This window comes from Sceloporus occidentalis, unplaced genomic scaffold (assembly GCF_023333645.1).
Source record: "Sceloporus occidentalis isolate IW3139 unplaced genomic scaffold, rSceOcc1.0.p SCAF_31, whole genome shotgun sequence".
Lineage (NCBI taxonomy): Eukaryota > Metazoa > Chordata > Lepidosauria > Squamata > Phrynosomatidae > Sceloporus > Sceloporus occidentalis.
In genome coordinates, this window is record NW_028317011.1 from 6,866,961 (window position 1) to 6,891,085 (window position 24,125).

Here is a 24,125-nt window from a genome sequence, read left to right on the forward strand (position 1 = left end):
ATAATGTCTCCTAAGATCATATAGCGAATATGTAATATGTATATTTTAATAATCGGACATTAGGTTGGTGTCTCAAGGAGAACAGCACATGCCCAACAAAGAGGTTACTGTTCTCTCTTTTGACAGATTGTTTGATTACTTTAGCAGTGCAGTATATTTCACTTTCAGAAACATCCACTACTAGAGTTATACAGTACTGTGCAAAGGTTTTAGGCAGGTGTAAAAATGCTGTAAACGAATGCTTTCAAAAATAGGTTAATTGTTTATTTTGCAGCATTTAGCAAATTGCAAAGTGAGTGAACAGAAGGTTTTGTTCTATGTTGTGCCAATGCTAAATGCTGAGCTGATCACACTGAAGGACATATTGTGAAGGCAAATAATCATGAAGTGCCTCATCTGCTACACTCTTTACTTTGACTGTTTAATAAAAATAAGCAACCCAGAATTAACCCAAACATGATTTAATAATATTTGAATAAACAAAATATTTTTATTTTTATAAAGACATATCGCCTTTCCAGCTGTTTGCTTTCCAGTTGGCTAAGGCATAGATATTTTTTACTCATAGCAATAAAAGAATACAAAGTTTTACTTTACTTAGAGGTTAGTAGATAAGTGGAACAGCCTCCCAGCAAAAGTGGAATAGGTAAATACATTAACCTATATCAGGAATCTAAGACGAGATCAAGGACCGATCAAGGATTTGCACTTCACAAATAGAAAATATTATTGCACACTAAAGCATTAAGAAGGCAACAAAAGGGTAATCTGAAAAAAACAAAACATTTGTATAATGGCTTTAAGTTTTATATATCTACAACTCTAGAAGCTGCTTTTGCTATAATTCATCTGTACATAAAGAAATTCCAAAGGAATGTTGAGTGCTTCAAGTTCTAGCTCTGGGAATTAAGAGTTTATCGCCATTGATTGTGTGGATCTGTCTGACTAAGAAGTTAGCCTGGAAATCTTACGGTTTCCAACTTAAAAATTACTAAATGGGTAAATTGTGTAAAGCTGTTATGGAGTCTGTGTACGGTCTTTTTTTGGATAGCTCAGAAAACAGAAGGCTTTACTGTTACATTCTGTATTTATGAATGTTGCAAGAATGGAATAATCTTGGAATAAATCTTATGTATGACCCAGATTTTTGTTTGTTTGGCAAGAACAATCAAATATTACTGTACTATCTACCTAAGTGGCTGTTGTGATTGCCAGGTTAGCCAGGCATAGCACCATCCTATTTAAAGTTACCTCAGGCCTGAATGATCAGACTTTTCATAAAGACATAGAATGCCATGAGGATGTTTAGTGGTTTACTTATACCCCTGAAGATACATACAGTATGTCCAAGGTCACAAAGGCTGTGTCTTCTATGGGTTTAGTAGAGTTTACTTAGTGCCCCTGAAGGTACATACAGTATGTCCAAGGTCACAAAGGCCGTGTCTTCTACGGGGTTAGTAGAGTCCTACTAGATTAGCAGCGGGATGTATGAGTTCATGTATCCACTGAGTACTTCAAACTCACTGCTCATATTGGTTTGCTGATATTGCCCCTAAATACAACCTACACACTATCTTGTTTGGTTCCTATTTAAAATTCTTCATTACACAGAGGTGTCCCATGATAAGGCCCATCTACAGCATGATCATTTTTTATTAGCTCCTGTGCCAAAATGGGATTTGCCATTTGTCCTAAATGGTTTATTTGAGGAACCCTTTTAAACACTAGAGTCTAATAATATAAAATATGTACTTTTAAAGACCCTTGGTGACCATCAAATCTGAGAATTACAAACTCTTGCTCTTCATGAGCCTCATCCAGTACTTTTTCCAGACAAGTTCACTAATGGAGTAATATACCATTTTCCAGACCTAAATCTTCCAATCTGGTAAATTAAGGAAGTGAACTTTGTTACAATAAGTAAATTAAAGAACGTCTTAGTTAATGATTTAAAATTAAGGAACACACAGCTAAAACAACATTTATGACTATGGAACCCTGTACACAATAATCAGTAATATAATGCTAACATAATTGTACAATTGTACATAAAGAGCTGACCTTGACACTTTAAAGCATTATAAGAGAAACCTATTTCTAAGGATTACTCACCCCACCAAACAATCTATGACTAAGCCAATGATTTTAATAAACATAACTAGAATTAAAAGGACACTTCCATCATCATGTGCATTTAAATTGACTTTTGTATGCACATGCATGGAGTGATTAATCACAATGCTCTTTTTACAATTATTCTACCTACCCCCCATCTATTTATTTACATTCCAACAGATGCATTCAGCTTAACTGGTATCTTGCCCCAGTGCTGCCAAAGTTCCAAAGGGTCTAGTGAGACCACATCACAGGCTAGTGTACAAAAAGATCTCATGGCATTCACTGTATGGTGACCACATCGGCCCTGTTTTCCAGGACATATTACATTTTTATGTATTGCTGACCAGCCCAGAAAGGAAGGGAACCAATTAGTCAGTTATATGTCAGCAATATGTAAAAATATAATTTTTATATGTGTCCTAAAAAACATGGCCGATGTGGTCACCCTAGTTCAGTGGCAGTGCTTTCCCTGTGCGAGCGGGGCCAGTATGTTGCAGCTCTGGGGCTACAGCATTTTCACCAGGAAAGTCTCTTTTTTTTTTTTTGTTTTCTTATGACAGCCTTTTTGAAAAAATATTTTCAAAATCATTATTTGATTGTGAGGCTGTATGAGGCATTAGACTGCTATCAACAACACCCCCCAAACAAAAGAGACAGATTGAATGACACATATTCATTCACAACCCAAAAACATGTAAAACCAGTAAAAATGTTTATGAAAGGGGTGTGCAAAGTGATAAAACTCTTAAGACCAGTGTAGGCAAGTAGTCATCCAAGGGTTAACCATTAAGACCAGAGGTAGACAAAGGGTCATATAAACCAGTGTAAGCAATTACGCTGAGTGATTTAGTTAAAGATGGAGGACGCCAAAGATGCTGTAACCAAGCACAATCCATCAAATGCCACACATTGTTAAAGTGTCCTACCATGCATTTGACTTCCCAGCCCTATTTAGCCTATTTATTTTCATCCGTAGCTATGATTAAATATTTTATATTGAAATAATATCAATATTAGTTAAAAATAAAAACAAAGTTAACACAAGATATATAGAGTTTGTTATGGTCTAATAACTAATATAAAATAGCTGACAACTAATTCTTTGAATAATTTAACATATTTTGTTTTATTATTATCTTGTTGTGATAGCTGATAAATCTTTATAAGTTGTTTATTCTCAGGTTTGGTAACTGATCTGCTCACACCATCTAAGCATTTGAAAACCACTTAAGTGTTATTAAGTACTAATGATGGATTTGTTTTGCTATCACTTGACATATTTTCCCTGAGTCCTATTACTGACTTCAGGATGTGTTGGACACTAGTAATGTGACACACACAGTAAGCAAACGTCAACACAATGTGACGGTGCAATATTAGGTGAAATAATACCTTTCCTTTGAGAAAATCTATAATTTAATGAGTGATTTGCACATCACCGAACTAATATACCCCTTGTTCTTGATTCCTGCAGTTGCAATTGCAACACAACTTTTTAAGTTACCATTTTATTTAATTTGCTATTTCTTTTTTTGTAAAAAATAAAATAATAAATCCAACTACAGCTACTGTATATTACCCGTGGTTGAGGTAGGATAACCATGGTGGCTGATCTAATGACATGTGAATTCTTAATTCCATTTTCTGTGTGCACACTGTTGACGTCATGGTTTAAAAGTTAAATACATCCATGCGTCTTTCTTCTGGTCCTACTAAACAATTTGTAATATTTTGCAGCGTTTTGTGCTAAGGTGCTTTGTGTTCCTTACTAAAGGGGAAAAAAATATTTCTAGAATAGAAATTCTGAGCAAAACACAGACAATATGTAATCAAAATAGAGAAATAATAGAAACAAGACATAATGAGTAAATATGCTGTTGGCACAGATAAGAAGAGATCCATAACTCCTCCATCATCAAAATGTCTTTATAATTTAACATAATAATAATAATAATGGGACTGCAAGGTTCTGTTTTCTAAGTTTTTAAGAGGAAATAATTTTTGAGGGAATGCTTAATTATCATGTGGGACAAAAGCAGACACAAGAGTGAAAAGCTTCTTAAATGTTACAGTTATGTTCAATGAAATGAAGTCAGATTCACCAAGGTTTATTTACCCAACACACTTAAAATCAATAAGGGGAACAGCACTTTTAAGATTTCATATATGCTTTAAATGTGAAAGGACAAAGTTAGAAGGATAACCTGATGGTTCCCAGTGACTGCAGGTCAAAAAACTGTGTGATCCCTGCTGTCATGCATGATAATAATAATAATATGTAATATGCTTATAGTAATATATTTCGGGGTGTTTTGCTCAACTCAATTATTTTACTTTAATATAAAATCATTAAAAATGTGTGGGTTGTTTTCTTTATATATTATAAAAATGGGAAAACACAGTAAATCAAGGGTTAAGTGCTGAATGGGATAAGCAGGGCTGTCTAAATCACATTATAATTAAATATGCTGGGTGGTTCTGTGCACTGTATGAATTAAAGGTGTTAATATTCACAGCTGTATTAATTACATTTGTTGCTAGGTATGATGCACTGTGTGAATTAAAGGCTTCTTTTAGGCATTTAGAAATGCATAAATTTAAGAGATTAGATTGTTATTGTTAGAGTTGATTGTTATTTAGGAGTGCATTAATAAAATACGTACAAAATAACTATAGAAGAATTCTAGCCATGTGGAGACATCTACATATTACACAAGTTAAATGTAAATTGCAAAGTTGGAAGCATAGCATTGTCCAAAAAGCTGAAGGGGACATACCAAAAGATGTTGGACAATGCTACACTTCCAACTTTGTGGGAACAGTTTGGGGAAGGCCCTTTTCTATTCCAGCATGACTGTGCCCCAGTGCACAAAGCAAGGTCCATGAAGACATGGCCGGATGAGCTTGGTGTGGAAGAACTTGACTGGTCCACACAAACCACTGAACTTAGCCCCATCAAACACCTTTGGAATGAACCAGAGCAGAGGTTGCAAGCCAGGCCTTCTTATCCAACATCAGTGCCTGGCCTTGCAAATACTCTACTGGATGAAGGGGGCGAAAATTCCTACAGAACCAAAATCTTGTGGAAAGCCTTCGCAGAAGAGTGGAAGCTGTTATAGCTGCAACTACATGTTGATGTCCATGTATTTAGATTGCAATGTCATAAAAGTCCCTCTTGGTGTAATTATCAGGTGTCCCAATACCTTTGTCCATATAGTGTATCTACCAGCCTAGTGAAGACATACTTTATAATGACATTTGCCTGTAAATCTCTAATTTTTAAACCCTTGAAGTATTTTTATGTTTCTATCAAAGGCCATATTGTGCTTTGATAATGAAGAAGACAGTAAGGAAGAAGCTGCAAGTAAAGCGATCTATGAGACATGAAAGAATGCAGTGAGAAATGATGAGTGAGATAAATTCATTTGTCTCAAGGTTCTTCAATATTTTGTGCTTGGGGGCTACTTTTAAAATCAATTGGGTACCAAGGACAAACTCACAAGTGGGGTCAATTACAATAACCAAACAATAAAATGCATACAAATAACACTAAGCAAGCCCCAAAAAACAGGCATTTTTCAAGAGGCATGCTCTCTTTCACACTCTGTATAATTCCAAGGACCATGTTTAAGAGTCCTTGAAGGACAGGAGGTTGGGAACCACACTTCAAGTACCGTATTTGCTCGATTATAAGACGACCCTGATTATAAGACGACCCCCCAAAATCTGAATATTAACTCTATTAAATGCCCCCTTAACGCCACTCTGCCTCCTGAAATGCCTTATACCTCCCTATATGCCACTCTGCCCCATAATATGCCTTTTAACCCCCTAAGTGCCAGAGTGGCATATAGGGGTATAAGGCATTCCAGAAATGCCCTATGCCCCCATTTAACACACACAAACACACACAAGCACACACACACTTACCGGTGCTTCCAATTTCCTGCTGTATTGCCGGGGCAGCGGGTTGACGTCCCCTTCCGCTGCAGCCAGAAGGAGGTGGAGTTGGCAGCGGGGGTTTGTCTGCGTCCGTCGTGCATACCTTCCCCGACTGTCAGAGAATCAGAGTGTGGCACCGGTGCGGGGAACTCTGATCTCTGACAGCCGGGGAAGGTATGTGCGACGGACGCAGACAACCCCCGCTGCTAGCCACACCTCCGTCCGGCTGCAGCGGACGTTGTCTACGCGGATCGCGTAGACGTCAACCCGCTGCCCCGGCAATACAGCAGGAAGCACTGGTAAGTGTGTGTGGGGGGGTGTTAAATGGGGGGGGAGACAGGAGGATCCAGGTCCCCTGCAGCGGTGAGGGGGATCTGGATCTTAGTCGCATAATCAGACCTCTATTTGAGGTCTGATTATAAGACGACCCCGATTAGAAGACGAGGGGTATTTTTCAGAACATTTGCTCTGAAAAAAACCTCGTCTTATAATCGAGCAAATACGGTACTACTGTTTTAGTCTATAAATGCTTGTATTGAGAGCCTTACATCCCTGATACTTGATAAATAGCTATTTGCTATTTGTTAGCATTAAAAATGTTACATTTACAGTTTATTTCTCTGTGTGCATATACAAACTATATACAACTTTTCATACAATGACTTTGTTGCTGTTCACTCAATGTATATTACTGTGTGGCACATCATACTAAATTAAAAGGAGCCCACTGCCAGAATTAATCACAAAAAAAAAGTAAAAAAAAAATGCATAATGATAAAAATAATAAAAAAAAAAGTAATTTTAAAGCAGATACAGAAAATACAATAATTTTTTGATTGGAATAGTGGAAGGGGAAGCTATAATAAGGGGCTGTTGTCATGCATGAAAATACCGTATTGGCTCGAATATAGGCCGCACTTTTTTCCCCCACTTTAAGTCTTGAAAGTGGGGGTGCGGCCTATATTCGGGGTCTAGCGCCCGAAGCCCGGGACATGCAGTTCCGGGCGCCGGGCAGGGTTAGGATATAGATCCCCGCAGCGGTGCAGGGGACCTGCATCCTACTCTCCGATACACTGAGACAGCCTCCCCTGCCAGCACTTTCAATGGGGGAGTGCCGGCACGGGAGGTTGTCTAAGAGCATCGCGCAGACGTTCACCGGCAGCGGCGATGTGCGTAAACAGCCCCCGCTGCCAGCACGTCTGCACGATGTGCTTTAACAATCTCCCTTGCCGGGAATTCCCATGGGGGGAGTCCCGGCAAGGGAGATTGTTAAAGCACATCGTGCAGACGTGCCAGCAGCGAGGGGTTGTTAACGCTTGCATCGCCGCAGCCGGTGAACGTCTGCGCGATGTACGCTAACAATCTTCCTTGCCGGCACTTCCCACGGCGGAAGTGCCAGCACCGGAAGCTGAATACGCGTACTGCGTAGCTGTCCCCCGCCGGCCCTGCAAGACCCCGGGGAGTCTGCACCGGTAAGTCTAGGGGGGGACCTCTTGGGGGCAGAGTGGCAGCATATCTCAGGGGGGGATAGAGTGGCAGCATATCTCGGGGGGGGCACATCTCGGGGGCAGAGTGCATATCTCAGGGGGGGATAGAGTGGCAACATATCTCGGGGGGGCAGAGTGGCAGTATATCTGGGGAGGGCAGAGTGGCAGCATGTCTGGGGAGGGCAGAGTGGCAGCATGTCTGGGGAGGGCAGAGTGGCAGCATATCTCGCGGGGGCAGAGTGGCAGCATATCTGTTCCACTAAGTGTTTTTTTTTTACTGAGAAATGTTTTTAGGGTGCGGCCTATATTCGGGTGTGGCCTATATCCGAGCCAATACGGTAACATACAAGTATCTACAAACTCCACATGTGCCTTTGTTGCAGTACTCACCTTTGTCTGCTGCATTTGAAACATGGAAGTGCTGTTGCCTCTGGAACACAATGGCACCTACTGTTGCTAAAAAGAGAAAATGCCAGATTTCAAAATATGCCTTCACACCTGGCTATGCATGTTATAGAAGCTGATACCAAAACACTCTCTTCTCTAAATCCATGTAGAATGCTAGGTAGACATAAAAGGAAATGCACAAGACTGTATGTCAAATTACTCAGAATTGTTCTTAGAATAGTATTTGTAAGTATTTAGACATACAAAATGCATTAATATTTACTGTATTGCAGCATATGATACCATTTAATGACTAATCTTCAATCAAAATGTCCAATTATAGTATGTGACAGCATGGACTGGCCCATCTGGTCTGCCCACTTCGGTTACCTTCTACATATTTTACTTCTTCTTTAAATCCAGGAATACCTTTGCTATATTAGCCTTTAGCACTTCAGTCTATTCTGGGTAGGTACTGCCTTTTCTGTAAAGTACACATTTCCCTTGTGATCCTACAACCTCCAATAAATTAAATTGGGGCTAAAATGGCCTTTCACACTCACAGTTTAGTAAATAAGCCCAAGAATAATGTTTCTTTGCATCTAAAATCGCACACTTGGATTAGCACAATTAGCTTTAGAAGAGACCATTGCCACTTTCTATACAGTAAGATTTTCTATTGTTATCTGTAAAATTTAACTCACAACACAAATATTTCATTTGGAATTCCAAATGAATATTATTGTTTTCCACTGATATGATTTTCTTATTCTGTGAGCCAATCCTTTGGCATTGCACCAGCCAAAACAGGAATTCATTGAATTTGAGATAAAGCACTACAACATTCATAAATGAGCATTTAGTGAAAATCTCAAAATTTAATAACGGCCCTTTAAGATCCAGAGGTGTGTTGTGGTTCAGGTGCACGATATGGCCAGGGGTTGTAATTCAATTCTTCTATGACAGAAGCAATAATTTTCCTGCTGGAAGCCAAGTAATACAAAATGTTGCAACTGTCAAGAATAGGTCTCTCTATAATCACTTCATTTGACTTTAACAGTAACCTTATTTCAAGTCAACATGACATCTTTGCAGCTCTATGGCAATCATGTTGTCATTATCTATTGAGTTTCAGAAGATCACATAATATGCTTACAGATATACACAATAGTTTTGTAAATGTTACCATTAATTACACGTTACATGACTAATAAAATTGTCTGGTTCTTGTTGATATGAAGACCATTTTGTTTTCAGCGGTCATTAGTGATTTGTAAAAATGAAGTTTGTCGATGATAATCATTGATGCCTGCATTTTGGGTATCTACAAAACATACTGTCAAGTAGCATTTGTGTATACAATCTTAAAAAAAAATCTTTGTATACAGAAAGTGGATGACTTCCAACCCCATTATAGCATAGAGGGAAGGATGACCCATTAAGAGTCTTAAGATGAGCATTTTAAGCAACAAAATATGCTTTAAACACTTGCATAGTATATTGTTAAATGAATGTCAATTAGTTGGTAGGAGGGGCTCAAACTAAAATGTCAGGACTGTAAAAGATTTAATAAAAACTTGGAAGTGTAAACTCAAACAGAGGTGGGAAGAAGCAGTGGGATTGACAACGAGAAGTTGAGGGACAGACAATGCACATAGCTTGTCTATTTTTCTTATCTGCTGTTCTACGTTAAACCTTACTTGGTCTTAGGCTTACTCTTGTCTTACGTTCAGGATAGCCTTATGTCTATCTCATGAAAGCTGGGAGGCAAATACACCTATCCATCTCACGCTCAATAAAGGCAACAGTAAATAGGGAATTAAATTATAGGGCTTTGTGAGAAATCAGATGCATAAAGCCCTGTGCATTGCAGATTCAGCTTTTACATAAAACATAAAATGATCTGTACATGTGTGCTGCAGATAAATGTAAAGATGAAGAGAAAAGTAATTGTTGACCATGCACTTTTTCTCAATGATAAGTTGCAGTAGTTTCCTTTGTGCCACACAGAAAATTGCAGTATAGCAATTAAAGTTACATTATTATGACTGTACAAGCCCCGGGGTGGTATATATATGACTTATATTCTAAACATCACCAGCTGCACAGTCAAATATATATATATATTTTTTTAAACTTGATTTTCTGTATACCATACTACTAAGATTGGAATCTTAAAACATATTTAACCTACATTTTCATGGAGTAGGACTGACATCAGGGTTTTATTTATTTTAATGATCAAATTATCAAGAAACGCAATAATGTCATGTGAAAAACTTATACTACTTCATATTAGTCCATGTAGTTTAATAATAAACTATGTCTATCAAAGCTGACATTGGGCAGTTTGGCTGAGAAGCAAAACCATTGACAATAATTAAATAATCATCATAAAGAACTGTTGAAAATGATAAATTATTTCCTTCAAGTGGCAGTCACATAAAGTATCTCTCTGTAATTTCAGCACCTAACCTAGGGTAGAACAGTTCAAACTGCAACAAATTATACCAAATGAAATCCTTGCTGAAAATGTTCCGTTTCCACATAGCATTTTGTTGTGTTATATTTGAGCCACATAATCCTAGTTTAAAGGCACGGCTACTATGGAGGATCATTGCCCGTAGCTAACAATCAACATTTTCAGATGCTTTTCTCTCCTTCAGTTTATCTTTAGCGAAGTCTACCCTCTGAGGCTCAGCACTGCACATGAAATCACTTTTTAAGAATATGACAGAGTACGGTCTACTTCTTCGCTGAACTGCACTGGCTTCAGGCAATCAAGCAATAACTATCTTCTGTTGTAGCAATCAACACAATGTTTTGATACTTGACTGGCGTTTCTTTATCTTGTCTGCAGAATCTTCAACAGAAACAGCTTCTATCTATATACAAAATCATAAAAGCAAGATACAGAAATGTCTGTAGTCACCCAATGTGCAACGTTGGATGATTTTATGATTGCATATATTCTAGTAACTAGTTGTGTTGTGTTAAATCTTAAAAGGGAAGTCTCATTAAAAAAAATTCTGTTTGTTCCAATAAATTTCATGGAGGCTGCCATCGTTGGCAGTCAAGTTATATTTTGGGTGACTTTCTCTACATAATCAGAAAAAATTAATCTCACCGAAACATTTGAGGATCTCCACTGTACAGCTCCCTCTACGCTTTCTGTACATTGTTACTTTACTGTTTTAATAAATAATGTATTTTTTGCATAATTTTAGTGTGTGCACCTTCTTTTTCTTGTTATCATCACATCGCTACACTGAGCTGATTCTTTACGGTAATGCCAAGCAGCCCCTTCCTACGTAGACTTTCATTAGTCGGAATGTTCATCTAGAAGATTAGCCATTCTAGTGTGTTTACCGCACGATAAAGATTGAGGGTGTTTGTCTAGTATATTGGACTAAGATAATAGAGCTTGAATTAGCATATGGCTAATAGACCGCTGCCTGAAAACATTATAAAATGCAAAAGCTGTTTCAAAAAACATCTTATTTTTAATCTATCTATATAAATATTTGGTGGGAGTTCCTCCTTTTATAGCAACCATGTAAAACAAGTCTTTTCAATTGTGTCTATCCTAGCAGAAGAGAAAAGTGTGGTTGCTTACTTTTGTAGAGTCGAGCGAATAATATATTTGGTTTATTTTCTTGAATGAAATTAGGGGTAAAGAATGTAGCAATTAATTTGGAAATGTATAAATATATACATATAATGTTTCATATGGACATTTAAAACAGTATGGCCATTGCTGTTTTCAAACGGGTTGCCCCATAATTAATTAATATACTGCTTCTACGGGAAATGATAAAGGTAGATTCTAAAACTTTCAGAAAATACAGCAACAAGTAACTTCCTGCTTTGTATGAAATATACAGTCTAGCAAAACATATGAAGAAAACACAAACGTGAAGAAAACACAGGCATTACTGTTATGTAGTGATTTCCCGTCACTGAAAAGTCCCACGTATTTCTGAAAGCAATTCGAGTGCCAAATGCTGTATGTACAGCGTTCTGCAGGGACTTTCCATTGCGGTTGCTCCACATTTAAAGCTTTTTCCCTTGATTCGCTCCTTATATGTGTGGCTCGCCGTAACTGTCTCCCAAAAGAAACAGCACATTACAAGTAAAAAGGATTACTAATTGCACCATTAGGGTAACGGCAATGAAACTCTGTATTTATGCTGAACAGACACAAAGAGGGGGATGCATAAAACAAAAGAGATGCTACTTGCCAGATACAAACGTGTAAAGGCATACGTTCATGCATTTGCATCTAAGTTACGATACTGCCAAGTAAGACTTCCAGGTGTTTTTGTGTCAAAACTTTACAGAAACTCAGGCTTGCAGTTTCATTAGAAATCACACCTAAAGCTCTTACAAATGTTTCCCTGGGGTTTCTGTAGGATATTCATCAGCTTTAAAAGACTTATGAATTCCATTTACTAAATTAATGTCACAGTTAAATTTGTTTACTGCAAAATCTTAAGCGCAACACCCAACAATGTAGATATGTATACTAAGTGCAAACTGTGTACAAATTCAAGTTAATGTGTACATACACTGGTGTAACTACAGGGTTTGTTTCTCCTTGTACCGATTTAAAATAGTTTAGAAACAGCCCTTCTGACCCAGACCGCACCGCTTCTTTGCCCCTTGCACCCCCTATGTTGGAAGGGGGTGCAAGGGGCAAAGAAGGCACAGACAAGTTGTTTGGGGGCAATGATGGCACATACCATCTGTTGGGGAGAGCCCTGGATAATTTGGGTTCTGTGGTCACTAGTAATACCCCTATGTACATATGTATGATATAGACCTGATGTCTAAGTTTCCTGTAGTAACAGACAAATACTTTATATGGTAAATTATATAGCGTATCAATTTTGTATGTGTATGTAGCCAAGCAATAATACCTCTAATACTTTCAGCACGTCTCATGATTATTGCAGTATTTAATGATCTTTCAACCATAATCTTTGAGGTTGGGGGCTCAAATCAACTAGGATTAAAATTATTTTAATTCATTTTCTGTATGCTCTGCCACACTACATTCAAAAGTCTTGCAATTTTATTATTTCTCCTCTCTATCCTCAACTTACAGAACATTTTTAGCGTGCAAGAATAAGGTGCTGCTCCTTCTCAAAACAAAGATTACATTGTAGGTAGGATTTGGCTATAATGAAGTAATATTTTATAAAGAGCTATATATCCAAACATTATACATATATCCATAGATCCAAACTACACACTTCTCCAGCATTCACTAATATGTAATGGTTTCATTAGAAAATAATATCTATATCTATAATTATAAATTTTATGGTTGGTGAATTCCATTTAATTGGTTTAGTATTCCAAGTAATAAATGAAACCATTGACATTGGTTATACATTTTATACATTATATGGTCGTTGATCCAATTATTTCTCTTCAATGGCTCAGTAAGTAAAAGGAAGTTGTACACACGTCTAAACACAAAGACAGAAACATATATGCACAATAAAAAAAAAATCAAAATTTAAAAAAAAAATAGAACTTACTAGAAAATAAATTATTTAATCTAAAATTGGCCACTTAGTATGCTTCAGTTACTGTATTTACTCGATTATAAGACGACCCCCCAAAATCTGAATATTAATTTAGGAAAAAAAGAAAAAGCCTGAATATAAGATGACCCTATAGGAAAAAAGTTTTACTAGTAAATGTTAATTCACGTAAACTATGTAAACTATGTTTTTTAATAAAAGCTATGATTGAGAAAAAATTTTTTGGTTTTATTTCCTTTTATTTTCCAACCTGCCCCCCAGTTATGCACATCTGCCCCCAGGCTTGCCCCAGAAATGCCTTATACCCCATATATTCCACTGTGCCCCATGATATGCATTTTAACCCTCTATATGCCACTGTGCCCCATGATATGCCTTTTGACCCCCTATGTGTCTTATGCCTTATACCCCTATATGCGATGGACGCAGACAACCCCCGCTGCTAATGGCACCTCCTTCCGGCTGCAGCATAAGTTGCCTGCGTGAATCGCGTAGGCGTCTATCCGCTGCCCCGACTACACACCAGGAAGTCAGACGCACCAGTACTATTTGAGGTCTGATAATAAGACGACCCTGATTATAAGACAAGGGGTATTTTTCAGAGCATTTGCTCTGAAAAAAACCTCGTCTTATAATCGAGCAAATACGGTATTTGACATTTGATTATTAGATTCTGTTCATACTACAAGATCAGTTTTTTAATGTAAATATTTTCTGTTAGGTTCACTGCAAAAATAAGACAGACATTTCACTTTCACATATGAATATTATATATAGTAGTTATCTATAAAAAAATTATTCTGGGGCACCATTTAAGAATTTTTAAATTAGCACCTAATGAACTAATATTTCTGACTGCTTTTCAGACTTTGTGCTGGAATTTTGTTATATATATTGAATGCCTGTCCCTCATAATATGAATTACAAGGAAGACAAAGCTAACATGTTTTTAAGTATGAGTGCCCTCTCAGCTCACAACACACATCCAATTTCGCACTCAAAAAGACATCGCAACAGCACTGTTTTTCAGGGTAACTGTTCATTTATTCTTAAGGGAAATACAATTAGATAGCTGATGGTAGTTGTTTTTTGTTCTCTGTTGCTGATTCAGATTCCATAGAAGTGCATGACAGTGAACTATTTCTTATCATACAAGTCCCAAAAGAATTTTCTGCTTAAAAAAAAAAAAAAAAAAAAAAAGGAGGAAGTAATTAAAAGTATGTTGGGTAGTCAACTTCAGAAGAAAAAAAAGAAAGAATTCATTGACATTCAAATGTGGGTTTTTTCGTAAAAGATAATATCTTGTATTTCCTTTAACTGCTCTAGGCATAAAGAAAAAATGTACATATTGTGGACTGTCAAAAACCTTCAAAGCCTCTGAAGTTATGTATTCATAGCTGACTTTTCTAAATTACTCGCTGTTTTGCTTTATAAAGTACCATTGATATATATATTGTATATCAGTGCTCTTGACAGACACCGTTTTGCGTTTCCCATCTCTTTTCAACCCAAGAGGCAAAGTTTTACTGGAGGGCTATTTAAATGTTGAGAAGGCATCAGAGAACTGCCTTTTTTTTTTTTTCGGCCTGACCTCGGCTATTTTCCAGACAACAAATTCTTCAGCTCTCCCGGTTTTGACCTTGGCTACCGTCCTGATCATAAATATGTGTGCATCTCCCGGTCCTGACCTCGGCTATTGTCCTGACAACGAATATGTCTGCTCTCCTGGTCTTGACCTCTGCTATTGTCCTGACAGCGAATACATCAGCTCTCCAGGTTTTGACCATGACTATTGTCCTGACCACAAACACGTCTGCTCTCCAGGTTTTGACCTTGGCTATCATCCTGGCAAAAAATACTTCTGCTCTCTGACCTCTGACTTGTTCACCACCAGTATACAGGTCTTGTCCACCCCTTGACCTACCAACTTCTGGACCCCCTGGTATTTGCCACCTACAGTTTATGTACTGCCTAGTTAGGCACCTCTCTATGGCCCGAGGATTATACAGGAGAACCCAGGTCACAAGCTGCTCTTTGTTGTCCAAGAGACTTTTTTCTGACCAAATCTAAGTTCCTCCAGCAACAGAAGGCCAATATCCTCCAGACTGGCTGCTATTTGCATTTTTCCACCAGCTTCTGCTGCTGCAAGTTATCTGTGACAATTTTGTGTTTCATTTGTAGCACCTGTAATTCCTGTCAGAGACAATTCATTCAATATGTGTTTAAGATGGGGGTTAGGATCTTGGCTCTGTCTAGGGCACACAAGTTCCTCCACATCAAACTTGCAAAACCAAGCTGGAACATGAAAGGGCCTGGTTGTAAGCATACAGTTGTTTCAAATGCCTTAGCATTGACATTATTGTTCACTGGGAATAAGGGCTCTAGCCCAAATCCTAAAAAACAGCCCCAGACCAAACTTTTCAGTAGGCAGTATGCATTCCAGTAGTTAGTGTTATCCTGGCATCTTTAATTAGACTGCCAGATAGTCAAGCGTGATTCATTTTTCCAGATAACAGTCTAGTGGCAATGTGCGTTACATCTCTACAGCCGAAACTTGGCATTGCACAGTGATCTTCGCTTTGTGTGCAGCTGCTCAGCCAAGGAAGCCCATTAAATGAAGCTCCAGACACACAGAGCTTATGCTGATCTTGCTTGAAGAGGCAGTTTGAAAATCTGTATTATTTGATGCAGGTGATATTTGCATGCTACGTTCTTCTGCACTCATCAGCCCCTCTCTGTGAGTGTGATCTACTACGTCACAGCTGAGCTGTTGTTAATCCCAGGTGCTTTCACTTCATAATAATAACACTTAGAAAGGGCCGGAGCAGATCTAGCAGGGTAGACATTTCACCAGCTGATTTGTGCCAAAGATGGCATCCTATGCAATGCTTAAAGCAACTGAACTCTTCAGTATGACCCATTCTTCTGCCAGTGTTTGTCTGTGATGATGACACATCAATGTGCTTGATTTTATACACCTGTTAGCAATAGGTGTGGCCGAAATACCTAAACGTAATAATTAGGAGTGGTGTCCATATAGTTTTGGCCATATAGTGTGTATGTAATGGTTTATAACCTAATTCAATAGAAATTTTTATCGGTTCTAATCACCCACACAAAATCAAAAGGTTAATATCTAATTTATATGAAGCAGTAAAAAAAAAACTTGGTCGATGTCCATGAAAAGCCAACCAATGTTACCAGTTGCTGACCATGAATTACTTACTTATTGGTTGTTGTTTATGTAGGTCACCAAGCTAGGGCCAATCTGGTTTTTCTAACCCAGCCTAAGTCAGGCTTTATTTGCTCAATAGATACTATTTTGAAGGTGAATGCAGTTGTCAACAGAACAACAGGATTTTAGTCAAGTAGGCTAAAACTGTTTATGTAAACTCATTTTCATGTAGGGGACACCAGCAGATATTTTTTTTTCCGGCTGTTATTGACAACAATTCTCTTAAAGTCAATAATTATGGGAGGGGAGTTTTCAACAATAGCTGAGTAGTTACCTACTCGGGAAGGGAAGCGACTGTGATCAAAGGGCATTCTTGTCTTGTTAGTTAGTATAGAGACAACATGGCATACCTATGGTAGGGTTGAGAATTTACTTCTACTGAATCAGCCTTGATTGTTGGCTAGTCTATTTGGGAATAAGTTCTCATGGAAGCCTCCGTGCCTTGGGCTCCTGGAGAGTCCTGGGGGCCAGCCTCCTACCTACAGACTATGAGCTCCTCCTTGGAAAGGATTCTGTTTTTGGGGAGGTGGGTACAAGGGTTCTACTTCTTCCCCCTGGTATAGAGTGCCACGTTTCCCCAATAATCAGAGACTCTAAAGACTGTGGAACTCGGACACAGATTTGGGGCACCTGCATTTTGCTAGGGGATTTTATGTGAGGTGTGTTACTCTCCATTGGCTGAGGATTTAACATCAAGATCTGATATCTAGCCAGATTCAGCCAGAAGTCCTGTGTTTACCATCTTCCCCGCAGACTACAATAGCGACCCTCTAGTGGTTTGAAGTGGACCGAGTGCAAATACCGAGCCTGAGGGCCTGATGAAAAAAAACTATGTGTGGTTTTCTGTGACTATTGTATATAAATTACCCCCTTGTACTGTTTAAAATAAAATAAAACTCAATCCTGTTTTCGCCTCAACATTGGTGCTGTCTGATGCTTGGGGTGTGCTGCTGTAATAACTCACTGCACTTTTCAGGACAGTACATGCGCTGAATACACTAAGCTATGGCTAGCCACAGTGCCAATGCATCCCCCATCTCTCTACAACACTGGTTCTGTCTGGCCCTGAAGGGGTTAACCGCTGGTGTTTTGGCAGAAGGAAGCAAAGCTTGGCGGGAGAACCCAGTTGGGGTACAGGACGTACCGTCACAAATTCCTCCCCTTTTTTTTTACTTTTATGAAGATGAATGGAGTATGGCATCCACTCAATCCATTAGGATCCTAGTATGTAATCTTAGTCATTATATATTTGTTGTCTTTTTTTTGGATGCCATACTTTGTTTACATTATTCATGGGGGTGAAAACTATGATGCAAAATATATCTTTTTATATTGTTTTTCCTTATGCATATCACTTTATTTTTAATAAAACATTATGCTTCTTGAACTTACCATCAGGAGGCCTGAGGACTTTATTGTTCTGTGTACACCAGCCCACCGGATGCAGGTCAGCTGTCATGACATCGCACCAGAAATCTGCTTTACGGTCCTCTCCATAGCCACAGTAGCGCAGTAGAAGTAACTGTCCACATGTGGTAATGATAGTAGCTACCCAGTATGTATCAGGATTATTCTTATTTGCCACTTCCAGTTTCATCCCAGGCTGGAAACTACTCTGAAGACTGACTTCCACCTTACAGAAAAATAAGCAGAAAATATTAGGAACACCGTCGTGAATTACATTTGATGTCATATCCCAGTACCTTGTATCTTAAATGTGAGCAGCACCTTTTAATGAAGTCTATAGAAGCCTGTGCTGAGCCGGCACAGCATCAAAAGGCAGGTTGAGGAGGTCAAAGATCTCTCCTGCCACAGGCCCATTGCGCAGCGGGATACCAGGATATCGAGTCGGCCTAGACCACGATACCTCACTGCTAATATGCTCTCATGTATAATATACATGCTTAAGAAAATTCTCAGGAAAACAGTAAATGCTTTAGAAATGGAAAACATATTATACCAGAATTGTATAAATTGATTTGTAAATATATCTATTACAAAGCATATCTGTAGTATTCTTATTGTACATTTTATTTAAAAAATATTATTCAAAGGTGCTGTTCCAAAGCATTAATCACACTCACATAGGTAAAGAAGCAACACAGAAACACAGAAACAGAAAAGCAACACAGAAACTTTTAAGAAGCCTTTTCAGTTTCTATGACAACAGCTTATCAGTGCCTGCTTTTATATTACATAACAATTAATTGTTCCCAGCCAAAATAGGAAATGGGGCAAAACTTTACTTGGTTAAAGAATTGTGTGTTGAAAAGATCTGAGCAGTCAACAATACTATGAATGATATTTGTAACAATGCATTTAGTTAAAAAAAAGTGTTACATTTAGTAGGGTAAGTGGAACAGCCCACTTAGGTATGATATGAGTTGGCATCTGAGGAAAATGGGAAAATAACCTGAAAATACATGTTCTAAGAAATGAGGTAGTTTGAACTGAAAGGAGAAACAAATGAGAGGAAAATTAAATGAGGATATGAAAATAGGAGAACTGAAAATTTTATCATTTTGATCTTGGTACTCCACAAATGTGCATATAATCTGTTTGTCTGAGTTCATTAATTTGATCTAGTATCAATTAAAGGGACAGTATAATACCCCAGTCATCGTTGCCAAAAATGGTACTTTATTATGCATTTTCGAAAAATAATTTAAAGAATGAAAGATAAAAAAACAGGGTTATCTTGTTCTGAAAGGGTTAACTTGTTCTGAAACCTAAATTAATGAAGGCCGTTTTAGCATCACGATGACTGTCCCTCTTTGGCCATTAGGAGTGGAAGGGGCTGTGGCATTAGTTTTCTTTGAATGTCTCACAATTTAACATAAAAAATTATTTTAAGCATGAAGTGTTTAAAATAAATGTGAATGCATTTCAGGACAGTAATGAAAAGTAGAGCAACACTGGTCTAACCACTCAGAAAAGCAAGGCTAATTTGATTTTCAAGCTAGCCCGTTTCTGTCTAGCATTAGAAATGTATACTTAGTTCACGGATTAATTTGACCTTAATCTGACATTCATACAACTACCCCAGTTTCTTTTAATCTAGTCATTGCTGAATATTTGTTTATCTATCAGATCTTCGATTGTTGCTCTTCTTTTGAGAGTTCTGCTCCTCTCTGCTGTAGTTTCATGCATCAAACAAACAAAAACCAAACGCAATACAGCTTATATAAAAAAAATATCAATATGCTTATAATGTGCACATATTACTTGTGATATTTGCAGAATTACTTTGTATCATGCCACTGGCAATTCAATAAGTAGCAAATGCAGCATAAAATTTAGAGCAAATTCGGTAAAGATTATATGTTTATCGGGGAGCTGAAGTATAAGGGATTGCAAGCTTTTAAACTATGGAAAGCTATCTAGGTCACTTCATCAGGCATATTCTATGAACCATGAAGAAGAAACCTTACTTTAGTTAGCCAATAAGTATATATATCTAACATGGTCCAACTGTATAAAAAAAATCTAAAAAAAAGACAACATAATAGTAACGGAAACACACATTCTTTTTATAGCTAGCAGCTCATATGATAGTATGTGGCGAGGTATCATGAAACAAAGTTACATCAATACGTACATGTTTAAAAGATGTGTGCGGAGCCGCACTTGAAGATGTTTCCTCTAGATATTCATCCCAGTTAAAATCTGCATCTTCAATACTGGATCCGTCATCTATCAAAACAGGAACAATAAAAATCAGAGCAATCAACATTGTCACTATGCTCCCCATCCTAGTTGACATCATAGCCAACTCAAAGACAATGTATGACAAGTTTAAATCAGACTCGTAATAAACATACATATACACAAACTTACTGCTGAAAAAAAATGTTTATGGGGCAGAAGATCACAGCCTTTCATCACTAAGTGGATAATTACATTTGTATAAACTCTACATTTGTATCGGTGAAAAACCATTGCGGGACAGATTAACAGGGGATCAATGGCTGGCTAAATCCACTATAGCTACTGTGCGTGTGATCAAGTAACTTGTAAATGCGTAACGTATGCGTGTTCAGGCAGGTCCACAATTACAACTTTTATTGTTTGGAGACTTTTGTGCTACTGAGCACAAAGGTCTCTACACAATAAAAAAAAGAAAAAAACAAAGGTTCTAGGCTAGGCAAAGCACCCAGATAAATGGAAATGACTAGAGCATAAATAGAGATAAACATTTGGGTTTACTATTAGCTCACACTCAACTACCTCCACTGGCACACAAGAAAAAATACAAGCCATTCTTATGAAGAATTCAGAGTAAATGAAATCAAGAGTCCTCGAACAAGTACTGATTAAGTAATAAATATACCAAACTTACAATCTGCACTTATAGCTACTATGGTACAAAAAATGACTATTTTCCAGGTGGTACTAAACACATTCTCCTTCTCTAGGCAAGATCATAGTAAGGTATAGTGATTTATAAAGGTATAAAAAATTATTATTCCAGAGAACTGCTTTCCATTGATAAACTTTAAGCCGGTTAGCGGTTGTTCGATCACAAGATCGTTCATGTTACTTTCATCATCTATCGGAGATTCTCTTTCACTGAGAATAAAGGATTCTGTTCAGAATAATTTATTTCATTAAAAATACAATCATTCAATTTTCCTTTTTGTGTGATTATAATGTAATACAATTTGTGATTGAAGATAGTTGCACATTTTTACTGTTAAGAAGAAGCAAGTGAACACTAATTGTTTCTACAAAGTCTAATTCAGGTCCAGAAATAACTCCATTATAGTTTAATTATGTATCATAGATAACATTTCATCAACATTTCTATTACTTTATCTGATGAAATGATAACCACAGTACATTTCTTTTTATAATTCAGATTGCCTTTGTCATTAATAGTACATTTATGCTAATATTTGCATTTACATAGTAATGCTTTTTTAAAGTAGGCAAATCTGCAAAAACACACAAAAGTTTATTTTGCTTTAATATTACTACGATACTCCATTAACATGTTCATATTTAAGGGTTGGTTTGATTTCCATTGAAAATCTTGATCTCTGTAATACAGACAGGGCTATCTAATTGGAGACCATTTTTTCATGGAATAGTGTAAAACATGGAATAGAAGTATTTCTGCTCCCCTAACGAAAAAATGTTTAATTACACATCACACGTTTTCAAAGGTATCAGTAAAAAATAGTATGAAAGCAAAATGTTTTATCCAAAACCATTAAAGCAGCATCTAAAATGTTATGGTAAACAGAAAAAGGGACTTTAAATAATACATATAAAATAAGCTAATGGCTTGTTAAGAATATTCTTTATTAATATCCTAAAACGGCTGCCTGTTGAGCTAAGATATTTGTGATAACAGCTTTACGGAGCTGGGGGATTGCAAATAATCTCTTGTACTTGGGGTCATGTGCAGTCTACTAAAGCAACACGTATGCAGCCCAGGAAAAATATTATAAGTTCTTTATTGTGCAGACAGGGGGATAACGGAGAAAGATATTGCCCCCCCCCATAAACACACACACACTTCCACCTGAGCATACCTGCATTGCTTAAGCATGCTGCACAGGAGCATATTGTACTAGAGATTCAGATTTATTGCAGTTCCTCTATAAAGCCATTATAGCAAACATTAGCTGCTAATGAAAGCACTAGGCAGTAGCAAGATGGAAGCACCTGCGTACATCGCAACAGAAAATCAAATTTAATTTTATAATAAGAAAACAAAACTGAATTGGTATATCTACAGAATGAATTATGGAATGGAACTATTCTCCTTTAGAGGCAGCTCTTATCTGTAAGCGTAATAACATAATCATAAAAAAAATCTCCTTGTAGATTCTGCATAACTGTATCAAGCAACATAGGCACTATTTCAAAAAATAGCTTCTTCAAATTGTAAAAAGTTTTTTTTTTTTTAAGCACTGGCCGTATACTCAGCAGGTCTCTGCTGTGTAAGCAATTAGAGTCTATCTAAAGTTGGTAGCTGCCAGGTCTCATTATCTTTAGCAAGCCATTCCACTGATCCCAGAGGAATACATTTCAAGATGAACGATACAAAATAAACTGGACTTCCATGCTTCACTTGATAATGGTTTAAGCTGACAAATGAGATTGTAATCATTAAGTGTGATGGTATTTATATTTCCATTTTACATTTTAACGGCGGTACTTAGAAGTTATAAAAGATTTCCAGTGCACAGTGATTGTTTTTGCTTTATCACACACCCAATATAACTATTTGATACACGTGTTTACTTATCAAAGACATTTATCTTGATAAAGTACAAAAAATGGGCAATCTCATAAAATATACAGGAAATGTGGTGCTAACCACTGTGCGAGCAATAAGGATATTTTAAGCCACTTGTGCGTGGGTGACTGCATATTTTTTTTTATCAGGGATGAGAAGGCAAAGCCAAGGTCAAGGAAATACTTGCTTTCTCTTCCTTCAATTGCATACCTTCCATTACGACAATTTATTTAATATACCATTCACAACTTTAATTGCACACCACCTATTTTCATCAACATCCGTCATTATAAATGTCCTTGATTGCCTCCCTGGGAATATTCACTGAAGACTGAGGATGCCCTTGTAAGGAGGTAGTGATCAATGCACCCTCTGGCATTTAAATGGTTAGTGGTCAGCTGACTTCTTCCTAGCTAAAGAAACAGAACTACATGTGCTGATGTCACCAGTAAATACAGAATGATATCACTAGACTAGCAAACGGTGAGATTTTGACCTATTCAGTACAGGACTATTTCTGCATACTTATTTGGAAGTAGGATAATATTCACATATTATACTTTAATGTATCCACAGTGTATTTCAATCTTTTTACATGATCATGGAACTTTTTTAGATGGCATATTTAGATTTAATATGCAGTGCACAACAATGTACATCTTAATCAAATGCATGTACTGTAGGTGCAAATATCTCAACTCCCTTTTTCTCTTTCTTATCTTTGTCAGAAATGTCAATGAATTTGATAATGTTAAAATGTCATTCTAAATAGAGTAAAAGTTTGTATTTCAGCTCCATATGCATTGCAATGTCCTCAACTGAAAAAAAACCAATGGATTAATAATCAGGGCGTGGGGTTGAAGAAAGAAAAAAAGAGGAAAGGGGGATTAATCTACCTCCAGCAGGCAAATGTTCACATGGGGTTAAAGTCACCTTCTGGAAGCTTATGTTAAATCAACGGGTTTCCGTACATAGATTTTAGCTTGTATTTGTAAATACTATTATTTACAATACTAGAAACACAAGTTAACAGTTTAAGCAGGCAAAATGTATTACAAGGACCAGAGTCTATCGCATTCTGTTTTGTGTCATACACTGAGTTGTCATCTTCCCCCATACAGGGTAGAGAGGATTAATTTGCTCTGTTTTACTTTAGC

At 37.3% G+C, this 24,125-nt stretch overlaps 1 protein-coding gene across 1 annotated transcript in view; it reads right to left on the minus strand.

The window, feature by feature from the left end:
* SFMBT2 (Scm like with four mbt domains 2) overlaps nt 1-23,185 on the minus strand; it is a 55,167-nt gene extending 31,982 nt beyond the window's left edge. The window contains exons 1-3 of the mRNA XM_089487089.1: nt 23,179-23,185; nt 20,320-20,414; nt 18,114-18,354 (exon numbers count right to left, since the gene is read on the minus strand). Of these exons, the coding sequence (XP_089343215.1) occupies nt 18,114-18,354; nt 20,320-20,414; nt 23,179-23,185 (343 nt within the window). The remainder of the gene's footprint in view (nt 1-18,113; nt 18,355-20,319; nt 20,415-23,178) is intronic.
* Nucleotides 23,186-24,125: the final 940 nt, after the last annotated feature.